At 38.8% G+C, this 18453-nt stretch overlaps 1 protein-coding gene across 2 annotated transcripts in view; it reads right to left on the reverse strand.

Moving 5' to 3' along the window:
* DYNC2H1 (dynein cytoplasmic 2 heavy chain 1) overlaps nucleotides 1–16196 on the reverse strand; it is a 183776-nt gene extending 167580 nt beyond the window's left edge. Inside the window, exons 1-14 of one of the 2 annotated variants that reach the window (XM_044442350.1) lie at nucleotides 16080–16108; nucleotides 15614–15834; nucleotides 13882–14052; nucleotides 10960–11095; nucleotides 10358–10476; nucleotides 9066–9210; nucleotides 8337–8569; nucleotides 6731–6865; nucleotides 6528–6641; nucleotides 4467–4578; nucleotides 3877–4001; nucleotides 2188–2363; nucleotides 1377–1572; nucleotides 122–217 (exon numbers count right to left, since the gene is read on the reverse strand). In XM_044442350.1, coding sequence (XP_044298285.1) covers nucleotides 122–217; nucleotides 1377–1572; nucleotides 2188–2363; nucleotides 3877–4001; nucleotides 4467–4578; nucleotides 6528–6641; nucleotides 6731–6865; nucleotides 8337–8569; nucleotides 9066–9210; nucleotides 10358–10476; nucleotides 10960–11095; nucleotides 13882–14052; nucleotides 15614–15814 — 1959 coding nt within the window. In that variant the 5' untranslated portion in view covers nucleotides 15815–15834; nucleotides 16080–16108. Of the gene's footprint in view, nucleotides 1–121; nucleotides 218–1376; nucleotides 1573–2187; nucleotides 2364–3876; nucleotides 4002–4466; nucleotides 4579–6527; nucleotides 6642–6730; nucleotides 6866–8336; nucleotides 8570–9065; nucleotides 9211–10357; nucleotides 10477–10959; nucleotides 11096–13881; nucleotides 14053–15613 lie in introns of both variants that reach the window. The other variant, XM_044442351.1, reaches the window with a different exon arrangement.
* Between the last annotated feature and the right edge of the window lie 2257 nt (nucleotides 16197–18453).

The raw sequence follows: 18453 nt of genomic DNA on the forward strand, positions 1-18453 counted from the left end.
AACAAGAGGTGCTGTAACCAAACCAATAATTACGAAATGACAGACAGTAAAGGAAATAAATAAAACAATGAAAACTTTCAATCTACTTGAAGATAGTGTTGAAACAATAACAAAGAATTACTTTTATTATCTGTTCAAATGCTAAAGCAGACTGTAGCATCATTGGCTTCTGACATGGAATCATTTGCTGATCAATACTGTTGTAAAAATGTGCAACCTATAAACACAAAGGGATAAACTAGCTATAAATAACCATGTTATTTAAATTTGAAGTATTATTTAAAACATTGTTCATATTAAGCACATGGCCTAGCTTTTCAATTACATGTTAAACAAGCAAGAAATTCTAGTCTAAACCAACAGATGTTTCCTCAGAAGTAAGTCCCACTGTATCCATTCAGGCTTGCTCCTAGTTAAAAGTGCATAGGATTGTAGCCTCAATCTTATTATTTGAAAGACAATAGTACGAAGTTCAAATGGCTACCACATATGCCTGATTTGGTTTTTCTACCATATTTAGTGTTCACAAACACTTATAAACATTTACACTTCAAAAGCTGTTCAAAATGTAAGGTTCAGGCTTGGACATCAGCATGAATTCTACCACCATATTTGCTCTAGCTCCTACAAATGTATACAAATAAAAGACATTATCAGCAATTTACAAACATGGAAACATTTATAAATTTTTTGTGGAGTATTTACTTAAATGTTAATATATTTTAAAGCACTCTGTGATGCTGTTTTGGTGGCTACCATCAAAACTGAAAAAAATTCTAACACTTACCTGGGTACACGGAGGCCCTAGCACATCTAGAAAGATCCTCTAACCATTATGGTCACCAGTACTGGTCAACTGTGACCAATCAAAAGAATTAAGATTAAGGTATCATATGGTATAAAGTGCAATGAAAATTAAATTTAAAATACAGTATTATCACTTTCATGGCATTTTATATCAAGTGCATTTCTTCTGCTCCGTGTCTTTGTTTCTATGTTTCTGCTATAGAATAGCTGTTTGGGAATGATGAAAGTTGCAGGAATTTTTTCTGCCTAAAAATGTAGAAGACTGAGCTCTAAATGAACTAAATTAACACATGTGTGATTTTGACCTCTATTATCTACAATTTGATTTCAAATTCCACTATATTCTTTTAATTTAATTTCAGAACAAGATAATTTTAACATGTACATTTGTACATTTCTAAGTTTTCTCCTTCTTTTGGTGCTGGAATTAACTCCCTAGCTGTACTCTCATTAAAATACATTGTAACAGAAGCATAAACTTAAGAAAAGTTTATCATGAATCCCATAAGTCAACCCATCAATCTGACAGTGCTGTATACACTCACAATGTGTAGCTAGCAATATCATACCTGTTTGAGAATTGCTGCTTGCTTGCAAAATTTTTGTGCAGTATTTGAAGCTTGCTGTATTTTAGCAGGAATGACAAAACCAAGTGCAGAAAGCTGACGTACTTCTCTAAGGAGGGTGACCAAGCGATCTGAATAATGTATTTTTAATGTTCCATCAGAATGATCTAGTTCCATAACAGGATTGCTGGCCTGTATGCTAAACCAAAACATTTAAATCACTAGCCCTTAATTTCCAGTAGCAATACTTGCATATAGTATAAATATATAAAAATTTTAAAAAATCTGAACTAGCCAATAGCTTTTAAAGACAAATTGTTTCCATTACAAAACATAACATCAATATAAGCATAAAATGTAAAAATGGAGTTAACCCAGACATTTTCACACCATCTTCTGTGTTGCTTCCTCCCCTTTTTTGTAGCTGTGGGTAAAGTACGTGGATGCCAACATATTCTGACCCATTCCCACACCCCATTCCTCTAACATGTTGAAAACCAAGCATGAATCCAGCCATCTCACTTCCAAGAAGAAAAGCACCAACAGACTCCTCTTCTCTCATCCAGTATCTTTGCAACCTCTGAATCCTCTCCATCCAAAGAAGAAAGAGATGGTGACAGAGGCATGCAGGTAACTGAGAACTAAATTGTGTGGAAATGTATACACATGGGATTTTGACATAAACTATGTATATCAATGGCAGAACATCTTTGCCATCCTTTTATGCAAGTTATACCATCATGGTCTAGATTCTGCTAAATTACCTAATTCATTTCTAGAATTACTCTTACAAGGAAGAATGTTTTACTCTTACCAAAGACCAGACTTCGGGTTTGACAAACCCGACTGAATATCCCTGGACCACTCATTGAACTGTTCTTGTTCATATACTTTAAACTGTTCTAGAAGGTCATCTGCCATTCGTCTGAAATTTCGAAATGCAGTGAGGTCTGAAAGAAGCGCTTCTGCAATCTTAATGGCATCATCAACCTTATATGTAGAAAGATCAAAAGTTTGACATTTTAAGTGTAAGTTTTTACTTTAGTAACCCAACACATTAAGCCAATACCTCAAAAGGCAGTACATCTAAATTACGCAAGCTTTCCCTCATATTTGGGGAGTGCTGTTTACCTTTTAACGCCAACACTGAAACATTTTAATACCAACTGATCAAACATATCAACATAACTTAAACTATACAAAATTAAAGTTTTGTGAAGAAATACATAGCCTGAGCTGCAGACACCCAATGTATATAAGAGAAATATAAGAGAAATCCTGTGCAAAGTTAGAATACCTGACTTCCACTGGGTACAACCATGCACTCTGTGAAGTCAGGTGCAGAGTGCTCAAGGGTAACCTATGACAAGTCTCTCTACTAGTTGCCTTCTTGCACCCATCCAAGCACGCCGCAAGGGCATTCAATTGCAGCAGATGCTCCCCAGTCTGTTACTAGGTCTCCAAGCACACAGCATGCAGGCAGTTGCTAGCAGAAGCAGGTGTCAGGAAGAGTTGGCAATTGGAGGGATTTGGATGCTACTAACCAGGCCCATCAGGTTATAGTACAATCAGAAGGAGACATGCAGGAACTGGTGTTTTCAGAGACTTCAGGAAACATGTCTGTCATCTTTGCTCCATGATTACACACCTTATTTTTAAAAGAATCTAAGTAACTTTTAGAGATGCAGGGATATACTAACATCATGATAGTGCAATCCCTGAAAGATGTCTGAAATGTCAATCCAAATCCAAATATGCCACATTCCTTCCTTATTAGTTAATATATTCGTTGCTACATGCCACTTTGACTAATGGTGACCCTATGAATGTCCAAAATGTCCTGCCTTTCACAGCCCTGTGCAGCTCTTGTAACAGTGGATTCCATTATGGATCAATCCATCTCATAGTTGGACTTCCTCTTCTTCCACTGCTTTCAAGTTTCCTTAGCATGATTGTCTTCTCCAGTCAGTCTTGCCTTCTCATGACATGCCTGAAGTACAAAAGCCCCAGTTTTATCATTTTTGCTTCCAGGGAAAGTTCTGGCTTGATTTGAACTATGCTCCACCTGTTCATCTTTCTGTCAGTCCAAGGTATTCACAAAGTTCTCCTTCAGTATTCTGGTTCAAATGCATTCATTTTTGTCCTGTCAGCTTTCACGCCAATGAATAGTGATCTGGAATAGAATAGTGTGGATGGTCTTGGCCTTCAGTGAAATATTCTCACACTTGATGAACTTTTCCAATGCCTTCAGTGATGTCCTCCTTAGTTTCAGTCTTCTTCTAATTTCTTGGCTGCAGTCTTCCTTTGAATTGAACCAAGGTCTGCACAATCTTTCACAGTGTCAATTTTTTTCATTGTTGACATTAAACTTATATGATTATTTTATAGCCATTAATCTTGTATTCTTAATGCTTAACTGCAGTACTGTTTTTGCACTTTCTTCTTTCACTTTCATTAGGAGTTGTTTCAATGTGTTAATACATAATTAAATTTAAATTAGTACCTTCAGTTCTAGCTGGCGCACCCAAACAATATTATTCACAACTTCAGAGAGATTTTTGCCTGAAAGTGGGCCTGATGCATCACCTGGAGTTCCATGGCATCGTGCCTCAAAATCTGTTTGATAATCTGCATAACAGCAACAAATTAAGCATTAGAGAATATTTTAGAAAAATTGAGACCCCACTGAAATTCTTCTCCTGATGCCTAACATAATAGGATGGGTGTCTGATTAACATTTTGAAAAGTTCTATAGCACCAGTAGCTCAATCCTAGATTGAGGATGGATGGAAAATGAGCATGCTTAAAAGCACCGACCACAGCAGCCATCAAACATAGGGATTGTCAAAACTTTGGTCTTTCCAGATGAGTCAAAATCCAATGAAACAAATTCAAGGATATTTTACTGAAGAGAGAAATTGGAAGATGAAAGTATGGTCTTGCACAGAATGAGAATTAGGCTCATTCATGCCAACTGTGGCAGTTTATAATACATTACTGAAGAGGACAGCAAACAAAAGAAAATATTATTGCATAATTTCAAACAACAAAAATAGCAGATAAATGCCCTTAGCAATTTTCTTTCATATCTACCTTTAACTGAGTCTTGAAGTTTCACCAGCAAAGTTTCTCTTTCCAAAAGCAATTCTTTGCTAATGCTTGGGCGTCTTACTAACTCCTTGTATTTCTGAAATGCTTGAAGAAGCTAGATATATAAGAAGATTGTTACTAAACAAAATTATCAAATTATTATGGGGTATATTCTTATCAATTACCTTTTTAGTTGATATATTTTAGTTACTTCCCTTAACAAAACAAGTTACAGCTTCATGGAGGATAGGAGAAATAGTGCTTTAACCAAGTTGACCACAAAGGCAAAATATTTATTGCAACAACAGGGGTTGCAAAGCAATTCACAATAAAATAAAAAACAAAACAACAATCGTAACACTTAGAATTATCCAGAGCAAGTAGTACAAACAGAAACAGTAAGATCATAAAAAGATAAATAGTAAAAATAAATACAATTGAATAACAAAGCAGCAAAAACAATAAGATAACAATGCTATGGCCTCTAGACAGTTTCAGGAGCCCAAGAGCATGCTATAGATTTTTTCCTCTGCACCTGTAGACAGAGCTACAAGCATGGAAGAGACCCAGTCATAGCTCTTCCCTAACCCAGTTATCACAGACGGATCCAGGGGCTAGAAAAACATATACTGGCAGGCAGGGAAAGAGAAAAGACCAGGATCTAAAGGATCCGATCTCTGTTTCCATTTCTTTCCCCCCTCCCCCACAGGAAAATAAGCAAGATAGACAGGCTCAAAGGCTGGTCTAGTTAAAATAGTTTAAAGGAGAATGGCAAGACTGTAAAAACCTCTGCCATTCCTCCCACCCTGCAAAGCTCTTGTAGGCAGGGCACTGGATGGCAAGAAGATATCAGTTTCAGAGAATTCCATTTCAAGAGCAGACTGTAGAACCAAGTTCTTAAAGGAATTTCTAAATTAGCCATCATTAACAAAAACCTGCCAGTTGGCAAAGAAAGTTCTTATTCCCAGAGTATAAATGGATTAAATAGTGGAAGTAGTGGCAAGCACATTGCCATTTCCCTAGAGGCTCACCTCAAAACCAGGTGTGCAATTTCTTTCTATATTCTTGCTGTTATTTCATTTCTGTGCTGTAGTCTTCATTCTGTAAACAAACGGACCCTACCTATTTTTGTAAACAACCTCCATTGGGAGGGAGTCATCAGAACATGTGACCCCAGACTGATGGGCTGTTGTTGGCTAAATAATCAGTTAACCCAACAAAAACCATTTAACCACTGGATTTTTTAGCCCCTAAACAACACATTAGTCTAAGTTCAACATATCACACTGATTGCACTGATTGGATGCTGTTTACAGAAACTAGAAATGGCTCATGGACAGCACATGTACTCAAAATCATGGACTATTTAAAGACATTCTGGTATTGTCTTTAACATTATTGGTTTTATCTGGCCAGGGCGGCTTATTTTATACTGTATTGTTGTATTTTTAATTTAATATTTATATTTTTAATTATATTATAATTATTTTAACTTAGTGATGTGAGCTGCCCCGAGGCTTCGGCGAATGGGGTGGCATAAAAATGTTTTAATAAATAAAATAATAAATTGTAACATGTGAATCCAATCAGTGAACAGGTTCAGATGGCATGCCATAACTTGAGGTGGGTTATTTAACCCATTGCTTATGACATGTGAATTTGGAAATAATAAATTATGTAGGCAATAAACAAACGTTGTGAAATCTTAAAACAGACTATTGGTTATGAGAAGGTTAACTCTGTCATAAACCACACTGGCTGGAGATGCATGACACAACCCCCAAGAGAGACTGCATATTCAACCTGGTGGCCACACACACCAGACATGCAACAGTGTTTCTTTAATCCCACCCACATACTGGAAGACAGAAGGTAAGCATCACTAGGCCTCTCCCTCTGATGGACAGAGTGGTAGATGTAGCCAACATATAAATCTGAATTTCTTATGACACACCTGTGGTACATAACTGACCAAGCAGGACTGCATTTCAATTTACGACTGATAAATATTACTTCTTATTGATGCGCAAATGTCTATTTATCACACTGGAAAAAGATATTTACCTGTTGTGGACTATCTTGAATTTCTGAAAGAAACATTTTCAATTTGCTTGCTATCTTTTGTTCTGCTGGAGCAATAATTCTTTCATACTGGCATACTGCTGCTTTCCACAAAGGCTAGAAACAAAGAATATATAGTAATCTGGTGCATTTTCATCTAGTTCTAGTCAACATAAGACAGGAAGAATAAGATATCAATTTTATACCTCTGTGTAGGGATTATAGTGCACAGGATTCAAACCAGCAAAAGGCTCAAACACCTGGGCAAGGTGCAGTGCTTGCTGTTCTCCAGTTGGCAAAAAATATGTAAGTTTCTCATGAAGTGTTCTAATAGTAAGCACCTATACAAGGAAAGGTACATTGTAACAGTATATATGAACCCATCACTTTGATCAGTTTTCCAACTAACTACATGGAAAGTAACAAACTCTACAGGCTGTAAAATCATGCCAAAATGTGATTTTAAAAAACCTTTTGACAAATGAAACATCTAATGAAAGTTATATTGCTCTAATATGAAAAGTATTAATTAATTTATTTATTTAAATTGTATACCACTCAATAGCCAAAGAGCAGCTATTACACCACCACAAAAAGCTGTATGTTAACATTTAGATATATCAATTTCTATAATTGTAATAGTATGTGATTATTTGTTACTATATCAGAGGATATAAATAGTATAACATATGACTGGTACCAATGGGAAAACTCCTCATTAGTTAACAGAACTCAATTGCAACTTATAGGATTCTATCTAAATCTTCCCTAATGTATACACTATTGAAATGAACAGAAATTCCATTAACCATATTAAGGTTTCTACCAAAAACATGTTTCTGCAGAGCAGATCAAACATATATGAGAGTCCTTTAGATCAATGCAGAAGATTAATTCATAGATCAGCTGTTGTCTTTTTAAGGCTCAGAAGGGGGTTTCCGTATCCTATTACCTGAGGGGTTTTTTTGTAGGGGACAAACAGTGAATCTGAAATCTGCCACATGCACAGTGACTGGTAGATCGAGCTCTCCTCATGGAGAGCCAGTGAGGTGTAGCGGTTAAGAGTGCAGGTCTGGGACTCAGGTGATCTGAGTCATCCCCACTCAGCCATGGAGCCAACTGGGTGACTTTGGGCCAATCACAGCCCAACCTACCTCACAGGGCTGCTGTTACTGTAGGATAAGATTGAGAGCCAGAGGAGAGGAATTATGCAAGACAATTTGAATATACATTTAATAAATAAATATTTGATTCCATCCAGTATTACTCATTTTGTTTATTTGAAGCTACCTTATACTAATTAGAACATTGCTCCATTAAACTCAATACTCTCTACATTAACTCACAGCAATTCTCCTTTGTCTCAGGGCTACATTAGACAAGTCAATAAATTTCCATGATCAAATACCCCATCTCTTTAAAGACTGCAGAAAGCAACCACGGGACCACAGCACTTTGGGATGAGAGGTAATTTAACCCTGCCCCTCCCTACTTATTTCTCTAATAAAAATCAACCCCAAACTGCCATTTTTCCTGTAAGAGAAAACTTAAGCTGTCTCTAATGGACAAGGAGCAGCTCTAGTGACTTGGGGGTTTGTTTGTTTTTAATCTGCACAGAGGTGTCCAAACCCAATCAGCCACCCTGTGACTGCTTCCTGCAAAGGAGGCAGGAAGTCTGTTCACAAGTATCATCCCATCTAGTTTTGCCTTCAAGCAAAACTCTGTGCTTTTGTACATGCAAGGCATATGCTCTATTATTAGGGCATGGCCACACCCCATTAAAAACATTAAACTTAAAGCATTCATTCTTACCTCTTCAAGGCGTTTACCAAGTTTTCCAAGTATTTCAGGAACAAATTTCTCTGCTTGCCATAAATGTGGGGTATAACGCTGCCACAGTTGCCCTGTAAGATGGTCACAAGCTGCTACCCATTGTTCACAAATCATAATGCCAGCCTTCAGATTTTCTTTCACAATGTGATAGGAATCCTCCCACAAATTTAAAGTTCCCAACTTTTTCTGAACAAACCTTCCAAGAGCACCAGCTGAAATCACAAATATACATAGTGTAAATTAACTTAACTGAAAACTTGCATAAGATTATACTTTTGATAGCATAAAGGTTCAGACTTTTTTCACATATATTTTAACATGTGATGAAGTGACCTACTGGCTCAGTAGACTGCAGACTATGAAGGTATCTGTATAGCAGAGTTGTCAAATACCCAATATCTTCCTTTAGCAAATCTGATTATCTGCAAGCCATGTTGCATCTATTTTCATGCCATCTAGGTCTATCACACATCAGCACAGGAAACAAAGGGGAAGCAAATATTGTATAGAAGTACAGGAGTAGCATTGGTGCCTGTAACTGTTCTTGACATCACCTTCCTTTATCAGGTATTTCTTCAAACATTTTTGCTGAAACACTAAAATTCTAAGATAAAAATGCTAGAAGATGCATTCTGAAACTATACGAAAAGAACATTTGTGTTAACCATCTGAACATCACTGCTCAGTTTATTCTACCCACGACATTACCTATGATATCCAAAAGATTTTGCATGCGTGGCTGTGGAAATGGTTCATGATCAGATTGTCTCCATACATCATCAACAGTATCCTTTGTTGTCTCCACTAAATCCACAACTTCAAATAAAGACAGGCTGTCCAAATTGTAATAATCCTAAAAGTGCAATGCATTTTGAAAACATTTTACTTATCAGAACTGGAATCCTTCATTTACTTATTTAGATGTATTTCTATAAAAATGTTGCATATAGCTTGAGATGTAAATGCTCTGCCATGTTAATTTTATTCTCTGTGGTAATTACTCATTTACTTGTGTCTGGAATCTAGAGATAGGGCACATGGTAAATTACTAACAAATAATGCCTTAGGGAACAATCCTATCTAATTGTCTCCCCCTATAGGGAAGCCTCCAAACTTAGAGGTTTCCAAGATTCTCATGTTCTGTGGGGCTGCTGCCAACAGGACGAGCAATGAAGGTGATTTTCATGTCTTCATCCTCCTTTAAAAAAATCCTCTAGGCTGGTCTCTGAGTCCATCTAGATGCAGCATGTTGGCAGGGGCAAAACTAGAAAGAACATAGGATGTTGCAAATGCCAGTCTTCTTTCTCTCCTCTCCTCCCAATGGAATGTGCCTTGTTGACCTCTTTGAGGTCATCTAAGGTTACTTTTGTAACTACACGAGAGTGGGGAAGGGATTGATTTTGAAGTCATAGCTGGGTCTACAGGTTCAAGAGGGAGAATCTATGGCTCCTGGGATAGTCATTGGTATCCTTTCATTAAAGAGTCAATCAAGCAGGAATGTATGAACATATGAGACACTGCACATTCTCAACAATCCTGCTGATGTCATGGAGAGCCACATACAATATACATTGCCTTGTATTATTTGCTCAACTCTGAAATGAAGCCAAATGATAAGATCCTATAATTGAAACTACCTGCTGATCTTTGAAGCTTATAAAAGTATTCAGATGTTTACTGACTAGAAAACATAATCCTTCACGCTTTCTTTAGGATTTCATGTAATCACTGGGAAACACTTCCATGCAAAGACAACATGGAAACATCTGAGTGAAGCCCAATCCCCAACCCACAAGGAGAGTTTCTTCTGTGCACTTTTATAGCTCAGGGTTGGCAATAGGAGCCCATCATGTGTGGGACTATGACAAGAATATTGAAAGTGGAGCATAAAAATAAAATCTATATTTTGATATCTCATAATACCTATTGTATTAAATAGGTATTAAATAAGGCAGAGCCTTATTTATACAGACCATCGCTGAATAAATGAAGTTACATACATATGCAATGACTTCAAACAGCTCCTTAAAATGAGAAGCTCTCTCCTTGCTACTTGACTTGCTTCCACGTTGGGCACGCTCTATCCAGAACTGAAACTCATCATTTGGAGAAAGTATTGCTGAGGGGAAAAGGCAGCTTAATTCAGCAGATACAACATTCAGAATTGGTTAAGATCTTGTATTAAAATGCATTTCAAGTAGGCCAAAGGAGTGGTAGTGTTACAGCATTTACTTTAATAAATTTCCATTATCCCTAACAACCTCAGATTGTGAAAAGAAGCCACATACTGAATTTGACAATTTTATTATTGCTTGTAATCCACTCAGACAGCATTAGTTATTACTGGATTAGAACTGTAATAAATAAGTAAACTAAATAAATGTGGAAATAAGTTATGCAAAGAGTAACTTTGAATTAACTAGCATTGAAGCCTTACACCATAATTTCAAACACAGTTTCTGGAAGCACATTTATTTATTTATTCTCCTGAAATCAAGGAACATACGAGTGAACTTGGAATGACAGATTGCTGTACACACAAATTATTGCCACCTGTTTCTCAGTTAACATTTACTATCTATAAATAATAAATGTTATATACCTTGGACATCATCTTCTCGGTATTTAGAGCCTGTGTAAGTAGTATCTGTTCTCCTCAGAACAGAACCTAATCCCGCTTCTAACTCCCGCAAAAGGTTCTGAAGTTTGGGATCAAAATCTCTACTCCATTTCTCATCCTGCAACAAAAATTTCAGGTGATGTAGCTTTCATGCAGATACAGTGGATACTTTGCTCTGAAAAAGTCTTCTAAGCTTCCCCAATCTCTTGCTTCTCCAGACAGGGCTGGGAAAGACCCTGCCTGAAACTATGAAGAACGATTGGCAACCACCGTAGGCAATACTGAGCTAGATGGATTAATGGTTTAACTCAATGAGGCAACTTCCTATGTTACTTTGTTCCTCCAACTTATGATTGTCTTTAATATAGCTCCCCCTCTTGCCACTCCACTGAAGCTGCTCTCACAAAAATCCTTAATGGTTTCTTCATTCTAAATTTAGAGGTTTCTATTCAATCCTCTTTATTTCTTGACCTTTCTGCTGCTTTTGATGCACAGTAAGAGCACAATCCTATGCATTTTTGGACAGAAAAATTCTTACAATCCCAAGAACTCCACAAAAAAGCACGGCTGGTTGAGGAATGCTAGGAATTGCAGGACTGTTTTTCAGTCTGTAATGTACAGAATTACACACTTAATCACTTTTTCCTCTCTGAATCTCTTTATGTCCAAGGTTTGCATGATTCTGTCTTCTGATGGTTCTTTTCCTAGCTGTGGGATTATTCAATATTTTAGGACATCATCACTCACAGAGGCCCATTTGTCAAGCATGTGTCAAACATCCTTCTTCTTATTGATTGCAAAGGGTGAGATGCTTTCTGTTCAAATTTAATATTGTATCCTTTCTCTCAGCTTTTTGAAAAGGTATTAAGACATAACTTTTCACTGGCACCTTTTAAAATGCTGCCAGTGGTCTATTTAATTTATAAGATTTATCTCCCACTTCTTTCCCAATGAACTCAAAGCAGCTTAAATAATTTTCCTCCTCCTGCTCAATCCCCACAACAACCCTCTGAGGTGGGTTGGGCTGACAGTCTGGCCCAACGTCATCCAGCTGGCTCCATGAATGAGTGGGGACTAGAACCCAGATGGCTTGAGTCCCAGGTCCACTCTCCTACCCACTACACCACACTGGCTTCTAAATACAGTGGTTTAATGTTCTTTTACTATTTTAATAAGTTTTATTGCTCTTTATAATTTTACGGTATTACTGCACTTTTACTTGATTTGCTGTACATTTCCATAATGATTCATGTGGAAAAGTGGTATAGAATATTACAAATAAATACAATAATAAATGTTTCTGTAAGGAAAAAAGCTATTCCTCTGTTGGAGTTTGTTCTTGGTTCTCTGCTACCTTCTCTATATCTGCTTCGTTGTAATCTCAAACTCAGTATTTCCAGGACTGAATGTCTGTTTTTCCTTCCCAAACCTTCTGTTATCATCCATTCACTTTATTTACCTCCAATACCATATACTATACTGCTAAAATCTAACCTTCGCTTTGTTTTCTTTGATTTTCACAATTAGTTTGTTACCTAGTTATTTCACATTCTCTTCACAACATTGCACAAATATAAGCTTCCGCCTGCCCCTATGGCAAAAACCCTGCTTCGTATTCTGCTCATCTATTGCTATATTCTATTACAACCTTCTTCTCTTAGGTCATCCTCAGTCTCATCTCAAAAATCATGCACCTCTTTAAATCCCTACACTGACTTCTTGTGTGCTCCAGATCCAACACAACCTACTTGTAATGAGCTGTGAAGCCCTGCATGTCCTTATCTATACTCCTTGCTCATGTTCTGATACATCTCTGTACGTGACCTTCACTCCACCAGCTCTAACACTTTCAGCTGCACAAAGTCTTCTGCTTCTTCAAATGACCGTACCCTTTCTTTCATTTATCTTATGCCTGCAACTGCCTCTGAGAAAACCTGTCTGATACCACTTTTCTTACTACAAATCCTTCCTTGAAACCTGCCTTTTATGTGTATCCTCCAGCAAATTCTCCTTTCCTATGCCCTGTTATATCTAAGCTTGTAACAAAAACTAAGGGAGCAGTCCTACTGCAATGATCATAAGCCCAACAACAGAGAGGCTTACATTAATCCTGTGCAGGCCAGGAGAAGTGGCAATAGTGATCTGTTTCCTCATCCTTGTGTGTGGCATTTTCGCAAGGCAAGTTTTTTAGCCCACTTAGTGAACGCATTTTTGAGGGGAAGGGAAGGACACTAGAAGGGTATCAGGATAGCTTGCATCCACTCCAGTCTTCTCGTCTCCCACTGAAATACCCCCTTTTCCTCCTCTCTGAGATCACATTCCCAACCTTGAAGAAAGGGCCTGTGTAATTCTTTTCATGTTGGCTGCAATGGAGAGAGGGACAAAGGTTCTGATTCCCATTCAAAGGTCAGAACACTCTCTCAGACCTCAGATCTGAAAATCCAAAGTATCCTACATCCCTCAGATGCTGTACAGGGATCACAGTTTGCTCTCTCTGTACATGTAACTGGAACAATCTCATAGTACTTCCCTCCCTTCCCCTTGGAATTTTCTGTGTTGAATTTTAGATTATAAATTTCTTGGGGCAAGGACTTTGCCTCTTTATAAACCTATCCTCTATGAAGTGCCATTCACAATTATTGTTTAAAAACATGGAAATAAGTTCCATTAATTTCAGGAAACCTAATTACCAGATAGTACTGGTTGGGAAAATAGGCTTACTTTGAATTAATGTGGATCAACTGGGAGCCTTATAACTCAATTTAAGAAAAGAAAAAGCCCTGGAAAAGAACTATTACTTCAAATGTCATATTGTAACTCTGATGTGAAATATTAAAAGCAGTCAAACTTGGGGGCAGGGGGATCTGCACATGTATAGAAATAACCTAGATATTGCATACTCACTTTCAATAATGCTGGTGCAAATACCTGTCGTACTGCTTGGTAAAGCATATTGACAGGAGAATCTAACATAGATGATACAAGAATGTTGCTGTGAAGGTTATCTTCTGTGATAATATCTGGTCGTAGCTTGAAGAATACCAACATTTTGTCTTCTGAATTGCCAGCTTCAACCTGTTTGATCAAGTAATACAAATATATTAATGGTAAAGTAAATACTTATTTATCACAGTGAATTTAATAGAAGCTTGACACTTTATTCCTAGCAAAGGTCATGTGCACAGCTGTACAATAAGCAGAAAGATGAAGCTTTCCTAACATAAACAAAATCAGAGGAGGAGATAAAACATCATCCAGCAGATTTCTACTTGCTAGGAGGTGTCAGGTGCCTTGTAAAATGCATGGGAGCCTTGACAGAAACAAAAGGTCACATTTGTTACAGACATACTAGATCACAGAAAAGGAATATCTGGGCATCTCAGATTTGTGAGCAGACTGGATTAGCAAAGCTACCAAGTATGCCAGAAAATAGCACTCTTCCTTCCAACCCTGAGAGTACTTCAGAGAGGACAGACTTGAAGCTTAGCAAATATAAGCCAATGTATGTTTGCTCTGTTGTGGCCAGTATGACGAATTATGAGGATTTGATTTGATTGTTATAAGTCCTATCCTATTATTATTATTATTATTATTATTACTGTTACTACTCATTACATTTCCATATCGCTCATAGCCAACATTATCTGGCTAGTTCACAACATTAGGTCACCAAACATTCAGATCTCAACCAGGCCCAACCCCTACTGTTTTTTGGCGCCAGGCGAAGACCTTTTTATTTAAGCAGCATTTTAAATGTTAATATTATTGAATTTTATTTGGCCAGGGCGGCTTATTTTATTCTATTACATATATTTTAATTGTTATTGTTTTAATTTATTGTGTATTTTATTAGATGTTGTAAGCCGCCCTGAGGCTTCGGCAAGGGGCGGCACAGAAATGTTTTAACAAATAAATAAAATAAATACTTAGCTTCCAAGACTAGGCAGGATCAGGCATTTCAGGCTATATAGAAGCCAGATATAAGGATTATCTCAAATCACCAAGACAGAAAGCACGGAAAGTGGTCTGCTGTTTTATGCTGCTTATCCTATACAATGAATCCTTGGACAAACAATCCCCCCACTTATACTAACAAGACCCAACTACAATGTTTTATCCTGGCATGACAACAACCTTTGCAAAAGACAGCTGAATTTTCTTTTGTGAATGCGAGCTAATTAGTCCTGCCACACTACATTGCAGAAATTTACTGAAACTGCACAGAAGAAGCTGGGGAATGCTGGGAGATGCAGGTTTTTTGTATCCCTAAATCTGCAACAGATTGCTCCTTAAGTGTATTATTAAGGATTATTATTAAGTATTATTTCTTAATTTTTCATTAAATTTTTAACCTAGACATATAAACTTTTAGTTTTGGTTAAGAGTTCAGCAGTATCCTGCATGTTTTCTAAGGGCCATTCAGTTCTTCATCTTCAGAGACTCTTTGTGTCCTTTTATAAGACTTTGTGCACGTGCATTTTGGTTACTGTAACCATAATGGTTGAAACAATAAACATTTTCTAAAAAGCAAGTTAACTTGTGGAAGCATGTCCCCATTGTGTCCAAAAGTAAACCGTGATTGCTCAGAAATCTATTTACATTTTTCAGCTGCTGGCCATTTTGGGACTGACATTACCTTATTGGAGACAAGGACCTCTTCTTGCGAGTGCTGCACACAGAGGAGAAACTCGTTGCCATCATCCAAAAAGTTCGTCAGTTCGGGGCTGGTCGAGAGTGGAGCGAGGCTCGAGGACGAGGACAACCCGAAGTAGTTTGCGACCGTGGTTGAAATGAAGATCTTCCTCTTATCTCCATCTCCATCCCCATCCCGAGGCATGACAAACAGTGCAGCTCAAACTGGGGCAACGAAAGAAGGGAACCCTTTCCAGAAACGGATCTATCAGAAACGTGGACGACGTCCCATAGCAAACGCTGGAAAAAGCAGAGCGAGTCCTCAACGCAGCGAGCGGAATGACGAGGAAAAGAGCAGCCACGGTACAGAGTCAAAATCCCCTCTGGATCGGCGAACGGGAAATATGCATGAACCGCCCGGGAAGGAAAGAGAAAGTTAGAGAGAGGGGAGTTAAAGCAATAAAATATACCTGACAGACGCCTGTTCATCGGAGCACGGCACGGGATGAAGTACTACACCGGCCCAGAGAAAGACAAGGAAGGGAAGAGTTTCTCCCCGATTTCTTCTTCGAGGCTGCCCGGCGTCCGCGCGTTGCTAGGCCCGGTTACTATGGCGACGGGAAATGGCGGACGCCACTCCACACTCGAGGTTCGTTCCAGCGAGCGAGCCGGCGCGCGCCCCTAGAGAGAGTAGTCGAAGGCCGTTTTCCGGGGGTCTTCAGACCTTCTCGATCAGTGAGATAGGTAATCGCCAGACGCCCCTGTTCTGCGGCTCTTTGAGCGGCGCGATGGGTGCAGAACTTAGAGTGAATGCTGTGATCAGTCTTTCTTTTGCTATCGTGGAAACGCAGGAGGCGTCACGAAATAACTATTCCATGTTTCCAGACAAGGCTTTTATTGCGCACAGTCTTACTCGTGAAATTGTATAATCGTCCTCATCATCATCCATTTGTATTTTCTCACCAGCTTTTTTCTTCCTTAATTTTTGGTATTTCCCCAATCATGTTTAGTTTGAAAATGTAATAAGAATACAATAAATACCATTTCATATTTCAAAGATACAGTCTTATGCAATTTGAGGCTGCGAGGGGAATACTGGGATCGGTATGGCTTCTGTTTAAACATGCATAGGATAACACCTTTAAAGAGTTTTCCAATGAGAAAATATGGTCAGATTGCAAGTGGATGTGAACGTCGGAATCTCCTGTACAACTCTAAGGAAAAACATAATAAAAGTATTGTCCATAGCATAATAAAAGTCTAATCCAAAAGCATCACCAGATGAAGGGATCTTAAGTGCCACCAATTAGAAAGTGTTGCTCAACTACTCTTTTGGATCTTCTCCGGTAAGAAAAACAATTGGAAGAATGGGAAAAACAGGATTATAAGAAGACAATATTGTCTGGACTCTCTGTAAAATTCTGTGAATGAGGCTGGATAACAGCAGGATAAGACCTTGGTTGGAAACACTATTAGGAGAAAAATCCTGTTAAGGGAGAAAACACGGACGAGTTGGATGCTTTGGAAATGGTGGGCAATCCACCATTCCCCTGTGGATCCTGCATTGCAAAGAAATGTTCCTTCAATACCTCACAGTTTATGTTTTAGATTTATTTGGAAGCCACCTGTTAACATTATGCTAAGCTTTCACAGTAAGAATTTGATAGTTATTTGTATACACAGCATTTCTGTCCATATCCTTTTACATATGCATTGGAGTTTTGTAAACAAGGTTGTTACCTTTATAAGACCTTGCAATTGTAGCTGTCTTTAAACATTGCTAGTCACCCCGAATCCACATGAAACTATAAATTTGATTGATTTGCCAGAACTTTTTTCCTGAAGCATTGGGCCATTGAACCCATTCTCACAAGTTGTTGTATACCACAGCAAACAGCTGAGTGTAAGCCTGGTAAAAAAAATATGGGTTGGAGATACTTGAGAGCCCTCTTCTAAGGGGATCAGAAGAGCGGCTACCTGGAGGGCATTATCTGTGGTGGCACCCTGGCTACAGAACATGCTCCCCAAGAGAGGGGTGCCTGGCTCCAACACTTTTTATTTTGGCAGCAGGCCAAAACCTTTTAATTTTCCTGATATTTTAAGTGTTAATGTGTTTTAAGATGGGGGTTTATTTGAATTTGTCCTCTGATGCTGTACTTTTATTTCACTGTACTACTGTCCTGAAAGTGAAGGATGGTATATAAAAGCTTAAATAAATAAAACTGAAGAAGTCCTTATGGGTGCTCAACTTCCAGCTCCCGAGATTTTTCTCCTACACCTCCCATAATCCCTCACCATTGGCTCTGCAGGCTAGGGATGATTATTATTGTTGTATTGCATTATATCCCGCCTTTTTTCCTCCTGCGAGGAAACCAAAGCAGGTTACAGAGTCCACCACTCCGTTTTATCCTCATAACAACAGTCCTGTGAGGTAGGTTAGGCTGAGCATGAGCGACGGGCTCAGTGTGGTGCATGGCAGAGTGGGGTCTAAGGACCCGGCTCTCCCAGGGCACTGACCTGGTACTCTGTACCACACTGCCCCGGCTGTCGGAGCCCACTGACGGCCACCGCAAGCCAGCAAGGCTCCATTGAGCGGGGCTGACCTCACGGCAACGCGCTCACGGAAAGGGCTTTCATTATAGGCTCACAAGGCCCGGCTCCGTCCGCCATCGCTCCTGACTACGTCATGACTGCACCCCGCACAGCGCGAGAAGGGCGTGGCCAGCGCGTTCGCCCCACCCCTGTCTGTTAGCTCCGCCCGGGAGGAGACGGGCGAGTGGTCGAGCGCGGCCGAGGCGCGCCACTGTCACTTCCTGTTCCCGCCTCCCTGCGTCAGGGCGGCGC

Source organism: Varanus komodoensis, unplaced genomic scaffold, assembly GCF_004798865.1.
Source record: "Varanus komodoensis strain SLA01 unplaced genomic scaffold, ASM479886v1 scaffold4, whole genome shotgun sequence".
NCBI lineage: Eukaryota > Metazoa > Chordata > Lepidosauria > Squamata > Varanidae > Varanus > Varanus komodoensis.